The 12,410-nt window shown below is 58.4% G+C and overlaps 1 protein-coding gene across 35 annotated transcripts in view; it reads left to right on the top strand.

Moving 5' to 3' along the window:
- ABLIM2 (actin binding LIM protein family member 2) overlaps positions 1–12,410 on the top strand; it is a 142,469-nt gene that overhangs the window by 64,066 nt on the left and 65,993 nt on the right. For all 35 annotated transcript variants that reach the window (XR_013366367.1, XR_013366426.1, XR_013366400.1 and 32 more), the window contains exons 6-7: positions 1,469–1,562; positions 11,372–11,459. Coding sequence is in view for 4 of the 35 variants with exons in the window: in XM_077875246.1 (XP_077731372.1) it covers positions 1,469–1,562; positions 11,372–11,459 (182 nt within the window). In the remaining 31 variants the exon portion in view is untranslated. The remainder of the gene's footprint in view (positions 1–1,468; positions 1,563–11,371; positions 11,460–12,410) is intronic.

Here is a 12,410-nt window from a genome sequence, read left to right as displayed (position 1 = left end):
GGGAGGGTGCGTTGGTGTTGCCATAGAGACATTATCTCTGCTTCCTGGGTTTGGGGCACAGACACCATTGTGGGAAGTAATTGGGACCCTGAGGTCAGCGACATTTGGAAGTTGGTCCTAAGGGCTAAGTGTACCTCTTCCTCTCCTGGAAGGAAAGGCTTCATCCTCTCCGGAGCTGTGGTCAGAGAAATAGCCTGTGGTCACTGCGACTCCAGGGGCTCCAAACCACCCCCTCTTCCCGTCCTGCAGGCCACTTCCTCCAGGAAGCCTTCCCGTCCTACAGAAGGTCCAGAGGGCGGCATTAGCTCTGGTCTCCCATAAGTTGAGAACTCTTAGCCTCTGTTGGCAGCCACATGATAATCAAAACCCTACTGGGAACCACAGGGAGACCTTGGCGGTGCAGGGGAAGGGAGATGCGCTCGGGCAGCAGGTGCCCCTGCATGCCAGTGGCCTCCACACCCAAATCCTACTGGGCCGGGCCAGGCCGAGGGGTGGCCCTGGTTAGCAATGGCAGTGGCCTTGGCCACCAATTGGCGAGAGCCTGCCGTGTGCTAGGTGTTGGCCACATCTTCATTAGACTTTACTATAATTTCTCCCATTTTATGGTTGGGGAAGCCGAGGCTCAGAAAGGTTAAGCGACTTGCCCAGGAGCACACAGCTGGGGAGTGGTGGCATTTGAGTGCAAGCCTGTTCATTTCACTGCTGCCCACCAGCACCTCCCTGCACGGAGCGTGGCCACCAACCCAGGAACCCTGGCACCACCTCTGGGCCCTCCCTCTGCTGCCACGCTGCCTCCTCCTGTGTTGTGTTGACCCCATAATAATAATTACAGTCACTTTCAAACCAGCTCCTGCCCCGTGCGCTATCTTCCCATCAGCAGCCCCAAGAACCAGCTATTCCCCTCTCAGTGCATTCAGGGGAGGCTCAGCATTGACTCGCCCAAGGCTGCCCAGATACCTGGGAGCGGCACCCAAAGCCACGTGTCACTCGTCACTGCTTCCCCACACCACGAACGATGCCCGGCGTGGTGTGGGCACGCTGTAAATATGCATGCACAGTGGATAGGTCACCTGCAGCCCTCGTGTCCCCTCCCACGAGGCCAGATGCCTCTGCCGCCACACCCAGGGACAGAGAGGCTCTGTCCCAACCCCACATGTGCCACGTGACATTGCGTCATCCACAGACCTGGTCCTGGCATGGGCACCTTTGTCACACACACTTTGTGGCTCATGATTTTGTAGGACACCCCAGACCCCTTTAGTAAGTCAATAGGCCATTTCCTGCCCACATTACTGAATGGGGGTGGAATGAACTGGAAGGAAGAGCCCCGTCGGTGGGAGCATCTTCACTTTCCCAGATGTGGCTCTTACTCCCACGGCTGAGCCTCTGGAGGCCGCCGCCAGCCCTCACCTGGCTGCCCGGTCCCCGGGTGAACCTGTACGCGTCCTGATGGCCTGTCTCGTTGCAGGGACGGGCTGCCCTACTGTGAGGCCGACTACCACACCAAGTTCGGCATCCGCTGTGACGGCTGTGAGAAGTACATCACGGGGCACGTGCTGGAGGTGAGTGGGCCGCTGGGCGCCCTCTCTGAGCCAGGTCCTGCTCCCGTGCCCCTCGGGGTGTCCGATGTTCATGTGCGTTTGTGCAGGAATACGTACCCCTGAGCTTTTGCCTCCCCGTTCCTCCCAGCTCTTCCAGGGGACAGCTTCCTTAGCTCTCCAGGGCCTGCTCAGCGAGGGCCATCTCCGGGAAGACTTCCCTGGACATGGTCTCTCCTGTGCCCTCTACAAGCTGATGAGGCTGGAGAGGTGTATTTGGGGGTGGAGGGTTGTTTGAGATCCTGGGTCCAACTCTCCTGTGTCTAGATGAGGGTCTGAGTTCTGGAGGAATGAAAGTGTGCAAGGCGGCAGGACTCTGTGCCCATAGGAGGCCCGTAGGAGTGGTCACTGGGCCGGGCCGGTCACACAGCAGTCACGGGGTAGGTGGGCTTTCTGGGGTGCTCAAAGTGCGTCTTTTGATGGCCGTGGGAGTTACAAGGCTCTGTCTCTTTGTGAAAAATGAACATGTAGCATTCACTGTGATAGTTGTTCAGTAAGATAAATCCCATGGGATGACCACACCCCATGCACCTGGGTGTCAGACCCAGCCCATCCCTCTACTCATTCCTCAGCCTCTCTTTGGCTCTGTGCTGGGGCTGCCCCTGTCCCTGGGGAAGAGGCACAGGGGACAGAGGACTCTGCCGAGGGGCTTGGGAGTCTTTCCCAGCAGGTCACAGAGGGGCCTCTGGGCGTGGGGGGATGATGAAGGCTGCGGAGCCAGGGATCGCCCGGGTCAGACTGGCATTTTAAAGAGCATGGGGCTGCAGCTGAGGCCAGGCACTGGAGGCCAGGGACAGTGGGGCACATGGGGTGCCCCTCGAAACTCCAGGGACCCCAGCCCTGCCTGTACCCACAGCTACTGCCTGGCACATAATCGGCTTCCCCAATGCTGCAGCGGAATCGTACATTGAGTGCTGAGCTGCTTTTTTTTTTTTTTTTTTTTTTGAGCTGCTTTTCTTGAAATTACACTTGATGTCCATCTGAGCAGTAGAGACAGAGTTGCTCCGGCTTCGGCTCCACCCACATTCCCTCTCAGCCCTCAGTGGCCCCCCCATCCCTGGGAGCGGGAAAGGGAGAGGGCAGTGGGTGTCACACCCACCCCACAGGACAGTGCAGCCCCTCCCCTGGTTCCCAGAGCATGAACCCTCCACCCACCCCAGGTCAGCGCACAGTGGGAGGGCCCCAGCTCTGGGGGGAAGGGCCTGAGGACGGGTGTGATCCCACGCTCATGCTCACGGACAGTGGGGAGTGTGCAGAGCACAAATCGGGCAAGGGGGGTGGATCACTGATAATGGGATCATGGGTAGCTGAACTTTTTGGCTGGTTCCCTTCTGGTTTTTTCTCTCTCTGTGTAATTCTAGTTGAGACCAAACCATTTGTACAACATCATATTCTGATTTTGTCCCATTCACATTTCCTATTTAGTCAATTCCCCTGTTTTTGTGTGTGCATGGTTTGTTTGTTTGTTTGTTTGTTTTGTACGATGGGCCTTTTTGTTACACAGCTACATTGGGAACATAGCTCATATACTGCACAGTTCAGCCCTTACCGTGTGCCGTTTGGTGGCTGTCAGTATCCACGCAGACGCATGCATGTCGCACGTCCATTCCAGAGCATTTCCATCACCTCAACAAGAGCCTGATGCCCCAGCACCTCGGGTCTCCCTCCTGTCTGTCTGTCCACAGATTTCCCTCTTCCACACAGATCCCATGAATGGGGTCAGACAGCATGTGGCCCTGACTTTCTGACAGAGTGGGGTCTTCAAGGCTGGTCTGTAGGTCGGCGTGGGTCAGTGTTGCATCATATTCCATCAACAGACTATTCTGGAATTTAGTAAGCTGACTGTGACTTCCTCTCGTCCCTTGATGCCGGTCCTTCTGACAGTTGAGCAGACCACAGCGCCTGCATTAGTACTTTCCACGCACTGCCTGCTTTTGCAGGGGTGGGGGTCTTCGTGGTTTTCAGCTCTATTGGGGCGTATGGGTCACATGAGGAGGCTGTTGGCATTTAGTCTGCGGGCATCTTGTACGTATCGTCTTGTGTGGTGACTGTAATATTGATACCTGTGTCCTCTGAATATGTGGACGGAGACTATGACTCTACTGGACCTCATGGCACTCTACATATTAGGGACAGGCCCCGCCTGCCCACTGCCAGCAGTTCAAAGCACTTGTCTCTTGTTTCTTGCAAAGGTTATTCCAGACCTTCTGCTCTCTCCTGGGCTCCCCACCTCCCATGTGTGCTGGGTCGTCGGCCGCTCCAGGCAGGTGGCAGAGCCAGATGTGAACCCAGGCCGCCCGGGCTCCTGGCGCCTGTCCCTTCCCCAGCATGCCACCTCTCGCAGTGTGTAGACATCAGTTTGCACGTTGTGCCATCTTGCCACGTTGAAACACCTGATGGTTGAAAGTGGGGTGCGTCCTAGGCTCAGGTGGGCTGAACTGAGGTTCAGGCCCCCTTCCCCCTTCACCCAACTCAGGTTGCTGTGGGTGTCTGGACCTAGCCTGACCCGCTTCCCAGCAACCGAGGACCCCAGCCCCTGCACCCCAGGGCAAGGGTGGAGACCTGACCCCAACCCTGCTACTTGCTCTGAGCAAGCACTGTGCTGAGCAAGAGAACATTCCAGTATCTCGGGGATTCAATGAGAGATCGTCTGTGAAGTGTCCCCCAGCTCAGGGCTGGCTCTGTGGTAAATCCTGGGGGCTGGGGGCTTCCTTATTGTCACCAGGTCATCCGCAAGCCTCCCCTTGATGGATCCGGAAGGTGGGGTGATCCCCGTGTGCACTGTTCATCCCTGATACTTAATGCTGGGCCAAATATAGAATGTGGGGGTTCACTGACTGTGAACAGAGCCCCTCCTGTGCGTTCTGGTTTATCATCAGGAAGGGACCGTCTTAATTACAAAGAGCAGGGGAAAACAGGTCAGGATTTTCCTGCTCGTCAGTGGCAGAGCATAAAGGGCCTCCCAGGGAAGATTAATGCTTTTGTTTTCGCCTCCATCGGCGAGTTCCCTGGCGTGGCTGAGTCGGCGGGCTCTGCAAAGCTCTGAGCATCCTCCTTGCCAGGCGGCAGCGGCAGCGGCAGCGGCAGCGGCAGCGGCGGGCGGCAGCGGCGGGCGGCAGAGACGAGCCCGACTCCGCAGAGGGGGAGCTGCCGCCGCCACCGCCGCGCCGCCACCTAAACTTGGCCAGGAGCGTGCGCGCCCCGCGGGGTGGGCAGTGGGCTCTTGGGGCCGGCGGGTGGCAGGTGGCAGGATCCGAAGAAGAAGGAAAAGGATCCAGACCTGTGACTGAAGGCTGAGGGTGCCCCTGCTCACGGTCACGTTGCCCGTTCCTGCTGACCTGCCCGGGGAGTGGGCCCTGGAGACTGGCCGATCGGACTGGGCTCTATTTCGAGGACCCCGTGCAGGTAGGAAGCCTTGCCAGGCGCTTCGGAGGGCTGATGGGGAGGCTGAAGGAGCCATGCCGGGCTGCGGTGGGTGGGCTTGTGGGGAGCTGGACAGAGCAGCCATGTGAGACTCCCCAAGGCACCTGTCACCCCTGGCAGATGCTTGTCACGCTCAGAGCTTGCCTGTCCTCGGAGCCCGGGCAGGAGAGGAGCCCAGGCCCCCTTCCCCGTCAGCAGGAGCCATCAATCTGTGCTGCGTCTGTGTGCAGTGGGCAGAATGCCATCTCGATCCGGGCGCCAGCGGCGCCTGCCTGTCCGCCCGCCCGTGAAATGTGCATTCGGTGGCCACGGTGGAGCCTTTCCTCCCGCTTCCCGAGTTACTCCTAGTTATGTAGCATCGTCTTCCCAGGGCCTTCCCCCATCCTGCGTGTCTCGAGGCATCTGTCCTGGGGAGCCTGCTCCATGCTGGGGTGCAGGTGGAGGAGCCTCATGGGTCTGGGGGGGCCTTGGGAGGGGCTCTGCTCCCACCCTATTGCCAAGACGGACGGATGGACGGATGGCTGGGAGTGTGGGGCAGGCCGGGGTGTGGGGGCAGAGGAGGCTCCAGGTTGGAAAGAGCTGACAGGTGGTGACAGGATTGTCTGCCAGGAACCGTGATGTAACCAGACCAGCTAGACCCAGAGTTTGATAAGGAGGTGCTGAGTGAGGGGGAGTCCCTGGCTCAGTCCTCGACTTCACCCCACCCCTGCCTTGTTCTCTGTGAGCTGGAGCGCTTCCCTGCACAGGTGGGAGTGGCGGGGGCGGGGATGGGCCCTGCCCTCCTGGTAACCGCTGCTGTGCTGCTGTCAGCCCCACCTGCCTGGTGCAGCCTGCCTGTCTCCATGGTAACGAGAAGCCCAGGGTCCCTCTGGGACCACTCATTAATTCCTCCCTCTCTGTCTCCCTCCCCTGCCTGCCTCCCCTTCTCTCTTCTTCAACCCTCCACGCACCTACAGACCCTCTGAACACTGTGTCCCCCCCACCCACGGCAGCCCTGATGGGAGGGGGGGCCACACAGGCAGCTCCACCCTGGGTCAGACAGCCCCTAAACCTTCCTCCATTTCCAATAAACCATCCCCTAGGGCTGCAGGACATCGGGTATTTGCTTCCCCGTCTTCCCTCGGTGTGTTCCATTTTACCTTTGTGAGCTGCTATGACTTATATCATTGGGAGAAAATAAACCGTATGTTTCAGAAAAATAAAGGCATTTCCTCTGGACAGAAACACATGCAACTTCCCAAAGCCTCTACTTCTCCCTCTCTTTTTGTAATCTGATGCATGTGTTTATTTAAAAAAACATATTCAGAAGGAATACCTGTTTATCATGAAGTAAACTGAAGAATCATCCGTGATCCACGCCATCGCCCAGACTAACTACTGTTAGCACTTAAAAATCAGTATTTTAGATTGTGCATACACACACATGGACACACACGGACACACACGGACATGCACACACAGACATGGGAGTGTACTGACTGGCTTTTAGCCTGATACCGTGCCCCTGCTCAGACATCTAACATCAGTTCAGAGCCTGGGTCCCTACCCTTCCCATCGGTCCATAACAGTGTCTACACTGGCATCACTGTGCCCCCTGGTCTTCTGGGTTTGAGGTACCAGGGCATGGGTCCCAGTGGACATCTTTGCTGCAGAGCATCTCAGCAATGTGACACACTAATATGTCCGTGAATACACCCAAGGGTGGAACAGATGATCTGTTCCCAGACTCATTTGGTCAGAACTGTCCTCGTGTCCTCTGGGGACCACTTGACAACCAGCAGCAGGCACCTGTCGCTATGGGACACCACTCCTGCATGTGGCTCTGCCGCGGGGTCTGGGGTCCAGGGAGGGCAAGGGGACAGCATGTGGATCAGGCTGCATGGTGGGAGAGAGGGAGAAGGAGAGAGAGCGGGCGAGCCGTGCCAGCCTGGTGACACGTGTTCCCGGCAGAGACCCCAAGCCAAGAGTGATGGGGAGAGTGGGGTCAGCCATGGGGAGCGTCAGGGGGCGAGGTCAGGGGCTCTGCGTAGGGGGCTGTGGGTCTCACAGGGCTTCGCCTACAGGGCCCTGCATGCTGAGGAGCGGGGCTCTTCTGGGGGGAGGTAGCTCCTGGGGGTCTCGTGGCAGAGCCGATCTGGGAAGGGAAGGGTGTGCGGCTGCCGGACGCTCCCCGGCGGCATCTGTCCAGTCCTGCTGAAGGCTTTGATTAGCTTCACAGTAAATTTCATGATCTCAGTGCTCACCGGTGGTTAGGTCTTTGAGATCTGGCTGCAGTTCTGGCCATTCACCAAGGAAACGAAAGCTTTGAGTTGGGCCGGAAGATGCACGTGTGCAGCCCCCAGGAGCTGGCTGGCCGGGGCGGGGGACTCGTGCGGCGGCACAGAATCCAGGGGAGCACTTGGAAAGCACAAGGTGGGGGTTGCGGCCTGTGGTCCAGGGAAGAGAAGGGGCCAGGGATGAGAGCACACCTGCCTCCCACGTGCCGGGCATGTCACCGCCTAGGGCTGTCCCTCTGTGCGGCCCACGGCCCGGTGAGGAGGGGTGGGGTGGGAGTTTCTGGAGCCCAGAGATATTGCCCTATGTCCCAAGTTCTGGCCGTGCCCTGTGTGTCGTGTCAGTGATGGGGTGCACGCCAGCCCCTCCGCTCTGACTTGGTACAGCGGCGCCTTCTGTGAGCCTGGGAGCCCGCCTTCCTGGTTCCTAATGAGCCTCGTTCTGTCTTATTAAAGATGACAGCCACTCGTCAGAAGGCACAGACATCTTTTTAAAATCACGCACTGCAGAATCTCATGAGCTTTTAATATTCTTTAAAAATCTGAGTCATCGTAAGACCTGCCTGGTGAGGGGCTGGGCTGTCTACCTGGCTGGGGGCTGGGTAGCTGGGTAGCTGCACGGAGGACGCCCCAGCGATGGACGCTCCAGGCCGGCTGTGCTTCGTGTATTGGGAGGAGAAATTGGGAGGAGAAGCCCTGAAAGTCCAGGGGCTGCTCAGTGTTCTGATGATATGGAACATCCGGTCACTGTGGCCGCTGGGAGAGACAACAGGAGTGACACTGGGGACCGATAGGTACAAGGAGCGAGGGCAGCTCGACTTTTGACTCCAGAGCCAGTCTTCGATCGCTGGAGCTGCTGCAGCCTTTCTGGGCCTTACATGTGGAAACCCCAGGCGGTGTTCATCACAGTGCTGGGGGCCCCATGTCTGCCATCCAGGTGCTGGCCCAGCCCTTTTGGTTCTGGGGAGGGCCCGCTGCCTGCCCTGCAGCTGGCCACCTTCTCCCTGGGCCCTCACATGGCGGAGACGGAGCTCTGGTGTCCCACCTTATAGGACATCTTGGGGCCCCACGGGTCAGCACTCCATTCCTAAGGCTGAAGGATATTCCGTTGTGTGGCTAAACCACAGTTTATTTGCCCGTGTGCTCCCCCACCCCCCAGGGGCCTCTTGGGGCTGTTTGTACCCTGGAGCTGCTGTGAAAACTGCTGCCTTGGACACTCCGGTACAAGATATGGGTGCCCTTGCCTTCATTTTTCTTACGCTCCGGAGTGGAACTGCCGGGTCAGATGGTGACTCTGCATCTCACTTTTTGGGGCGCTGGCAGCCGCACCCACATTGCCCCCAGCAGGTGCACAGGGACCCCACTTCGCCCACATTCCTGCTGACATGTACCATCCCTTTGGTTTTCCCTCGATTATGGCCACCCTGATGGGTGTGGAGTGGTGTCTCGTGGTGGTTTGGACTTGCCCTTCCTCCACGACAGTGCTATCGAGCGCCTTGTATATGCTTCTTGGCCACTTGTGTATCTCCTTTAGAAAAATGTCTATTTGAGTTCTTTGCCCCCTTTTTAATTGTTTGTCTCTTTGTCGCTGAGCTGCAAGAATTCTTTATACGTTCTGGATGCTAAGCCCTTATCACATCTAGGGTTTCAAATGCCTCCTCCCCTTCTACAGGTTGTCTTTCCACTTTCTTGACCATGTCCTCAGATGCACAACAGTTTAATTTTTGTGAAAAAACAAAACATGCCTATTTTTGTTGCTGCTGTTCATGCTTTTGGTGTCAAATCCAAGAACGCACTGCTAAACCTGGAGTGGCCGAGAGGCACTCCTGTGTTTTCTTCTAAGAGATTTATAGTTTTAGGTCATCAGTCCATTTTGTGGGGTTTTTTGGTGTGTCACATAAACAGGCATGCACGAATCCTAGGTGTGCAGCTTGATAAGTGTCCACAAACTGGACACGCCTGGTGACCAGCATCCAGATCAAGAAGGAGAACGAGCACAGCCTCCGGGACCACCTCCCGCCTCCCCGGGGCAGCTGCCTCCCTGACTTGAGTAAAGGAGACTCGTCTGCCTGGTTCTGTACTTGGTACGGATGCAACCTGTGCCCTCCAGTGTCGGCTTCTTTTCTCCCTCCTAGGTCCTCAGGGTCTGAATGTGGACACTCCAGGCAGGGTCTGGGCTGGGAAGCACGTGAGGCTGTGGTCAGCACCCTGGACCCAGGCCGGGGTTGGAAGGGCACAAAGGACTGTGCTCCCGGGCTGCTGCAGTCCTGCCCCACCAGCTCTGTGCTGTGTGACCTTTCTCCACTCAGTCTGCCTCTCTGTGCAGCAGGTGGAACATGAGGATAGTAATGCAGCTCATAGGGCTTCTGGAGGGTGAGGACAAGGTAGCGTGTGAAAGGGCCTCGAGCTGTCGAAACGCAGGTGGAGTGGCTGTTAGTTTTGGGGGCTGGGGCATTTGCCAGATCTGGGTGGGAGTGCTTCCCTAACAACAGGCCCTGCCCTTCACAGCGGCCTGGGGCTGCATCTCCACTCTGTGTTAATTCTCATCTGTCCCCTTGAGGTTTCAAGCCTGTTGTCTTAGAAACCATCCCCATGGTTTTCTGTCTTCCTACTCAGGTGTAGATGGCAGGGTCTGCTTCCCTCCAGGGAGCACTGTCTCCTCCAAGTGGCTGTCACAGAACTGCTGTTTGAGGCCATGGGAAGGCGGCCTGGGTGAGGTGGGAGTGAGGACAGTTCAGAGGTCGCAGGGTTTAAAATCACCGAAACGACCTCTTCACCCTTGCTCTGCCTGGGCCAGTGCTGCCCTGCGACCCGCTACCCAGATAGATCCCCGCAACTACCGGTTCCTGCAGTGGCCCCGGCGAGGCCCGGCCCTCAAGGGGCTCCCTGTCTAGCTGGGAAGAAGAAACCAGTGGGAGCCCAGGAGAGGGACTCGACGGAAGCATGCCGGGGAGGCTTTCAGGAGGAGGTGGCATTTGAGAGGAGATAAAGAACACTGAGGGCCGCAGGTGGAGTGTGGGTGGAAACAATTGGTGCACAGGTGCGAGGCTCCAGAGCGGGCGGGATGACAGGATGCATCATCCCCGGGTTCCCCTCGGGTTCCCCGGGAGGAACCCCTACACCCAGATGCGTTGGTGGGCGGTGCCGCCGGGCACATGCTCAGGAGAGGCGTGTGTTCTGGGTTCCTCCTCCCCAACACAGGCATCACCTTGGGGCAGATTTTCACCGGCTCAGCCGGGAGGGGAGGAGAGTGAGACCCTTGTGCTCGTTTTACCCCATGACTTGCTCATCCCGGGACGTGGTCGTTAATAAGTCACATTCAGGGAGTGGCCGTCAGACTTCTTCCCGGAAAGAGTGGGACGTGGCGTTGGCACCACAGCGGGCAGCCAGCTGCCGCCCGCCCTACACCAAGGCTGAGAATATTGCCGTGCAGAGGTGCCAGACGCAGTAGTTCGGGTGATTCTGCTGTGTCCTTACATCAGTCCATGTAATCAGCTCACGTTATGTCTGTATTAATCTTTTCACCTAATTTAAGGGATGCCAAGGATTATAAAAGCAGTAAATACTAATTGAGAAATTTGAGCAATTTGGAGATGCCTAAGACCAGGATTAATCATCTTACACCCCTCCCCTCTGGTGCCTCTGCTTGGGGAGATCATGTTAGCCTCAGCCTTCCCTCTCCCCTCCCCTGCCCCCAGGTACAAAGACGGTCAGAACCTGGCCCCCCTGCCCTGTGAGGGAGGCAGATCCATCGACCATGGAGCCCGAGGAGCTGGGTGACACCCCTGCTCCCCTGGAGGTTGGGCGGTGCAGCCGGGTGTCTGCTCCCAGACGTGGCCCCCCGTGCACGTGGCCCCCGGTCCGCATGGCCCGCTTCCACACCCAGTGCCCTGGACAGCCTGGCAGTGCTCATGGGACCCAGACTCTCTCTGGAGCCGTCTCGAGCCCCCAATGGATACGGGACACAGCATCCCCTCCGCATCCCCCGAGTACCCTGCGTAGGGTGTGCTGTGCCCACCAGCCAAGTGTGGCCGCTTCAGCTTTGGTAGAAACACGTCTACTTCGTTGTCTTCACAGGCAGGAGAAAAACACTACCACCCATTGTGTGCGCTATGCGTCAGGTGTGGCCGGATGTTTGCGGAAGGCGAGGAGATGTATCTTCAAGGTAAGGAGAAAACCGCACCGCCTGGTCCCCTCGGGCCCATACCACGCGCCAGGTGTGAGCGGGTGGGTCGCCTTGTTACCTCGCTAGCCGGGAAGCCCACCCCCCAGCCCGGCGGCAGCGTGTGGGAGGCAGAGCCACGGGACCCGGTGATGGCCTGGGTGTGGGGTAGGGGGTGCCCAGGGCTGCTCGGCCCCTCCCCAAGAGGATGGGTTTGGGACGGAGACCTCCTCTCTTCAGCCGCTATTTCTTTTCAATGATCCCTCTGTGTCCAGTGGCCCCGGAGGCAAGCCGAGCGGGGCTGGACGGACGGGAGAGCCACTCACAGGCTGTTTCATGACCTCATGGGGCGGCCGTCTTGAGGCTGCGTGTCAGACAGGCCTGCCTTTCTGAGCCGAACCTCGTGGGGTGATGTCAGCCAGGGCGGCCTCGTCCCCAGTGTCCCCTCTTGTTCCTCGAGCGTCTGCTGGAGAGCCCATGAAAGGCGTCCTGTGCGCTCCTCCCGATGCTGCTGGGGTGTCTGGGTGGGAGGGGACCCCCCTGCACCGGCGTTGTGCACCCCTCCACCATAAATAGCGCTTTCAGGCCTTCCCGATGCCCAGCACAATGGCACTGGGACGGCGGCCCCCGGCCCGAGCTCGCCATCAAGGGGGACCCAGTCTCAGGGAATAAAGACGCTCTTCATGGCTCTGGGCTGAGGCTGGCACCCCATTCCTTAAGCGGGCCCTGCCGTGACTTTCCCAGGGATATGAAGCCAGTCCCATCCCCTCTCCCAGCCTCAGAGGTCCCAGTCGGTGTGACCAGGGGTGGACCGAGGGCAGGGGTTTCCATCTCCACACGGTGGAGCACCAGAGCCTGGGTGTCTGGCCCCCGCCCCTGCCTGGACACCCTGAGACCCTCTGCCTGGCCCACTCCATCAAGGTGTTGGTGATGAATCCCATACAGTGGAAGCTC

Source organism: Canis aureus, chromosome 2, assembly GCF_053574225.1.
Source record: "Canis aureus isolate CA01 chromosome 2, VMU_Caureus_v.1.0, whole genome shotgun sequence".
Lineage (NCBI taxonomy): Eukaryota > Metazoa > Chordata > Mammalia > Carnivora > Canidae > Canis > Canis aureus.
The sequence above is the reverse complement of the archived record's forward strand: the minus strand, read 5'-3'. Positions and strand labels throughout refer to the sequence as shown.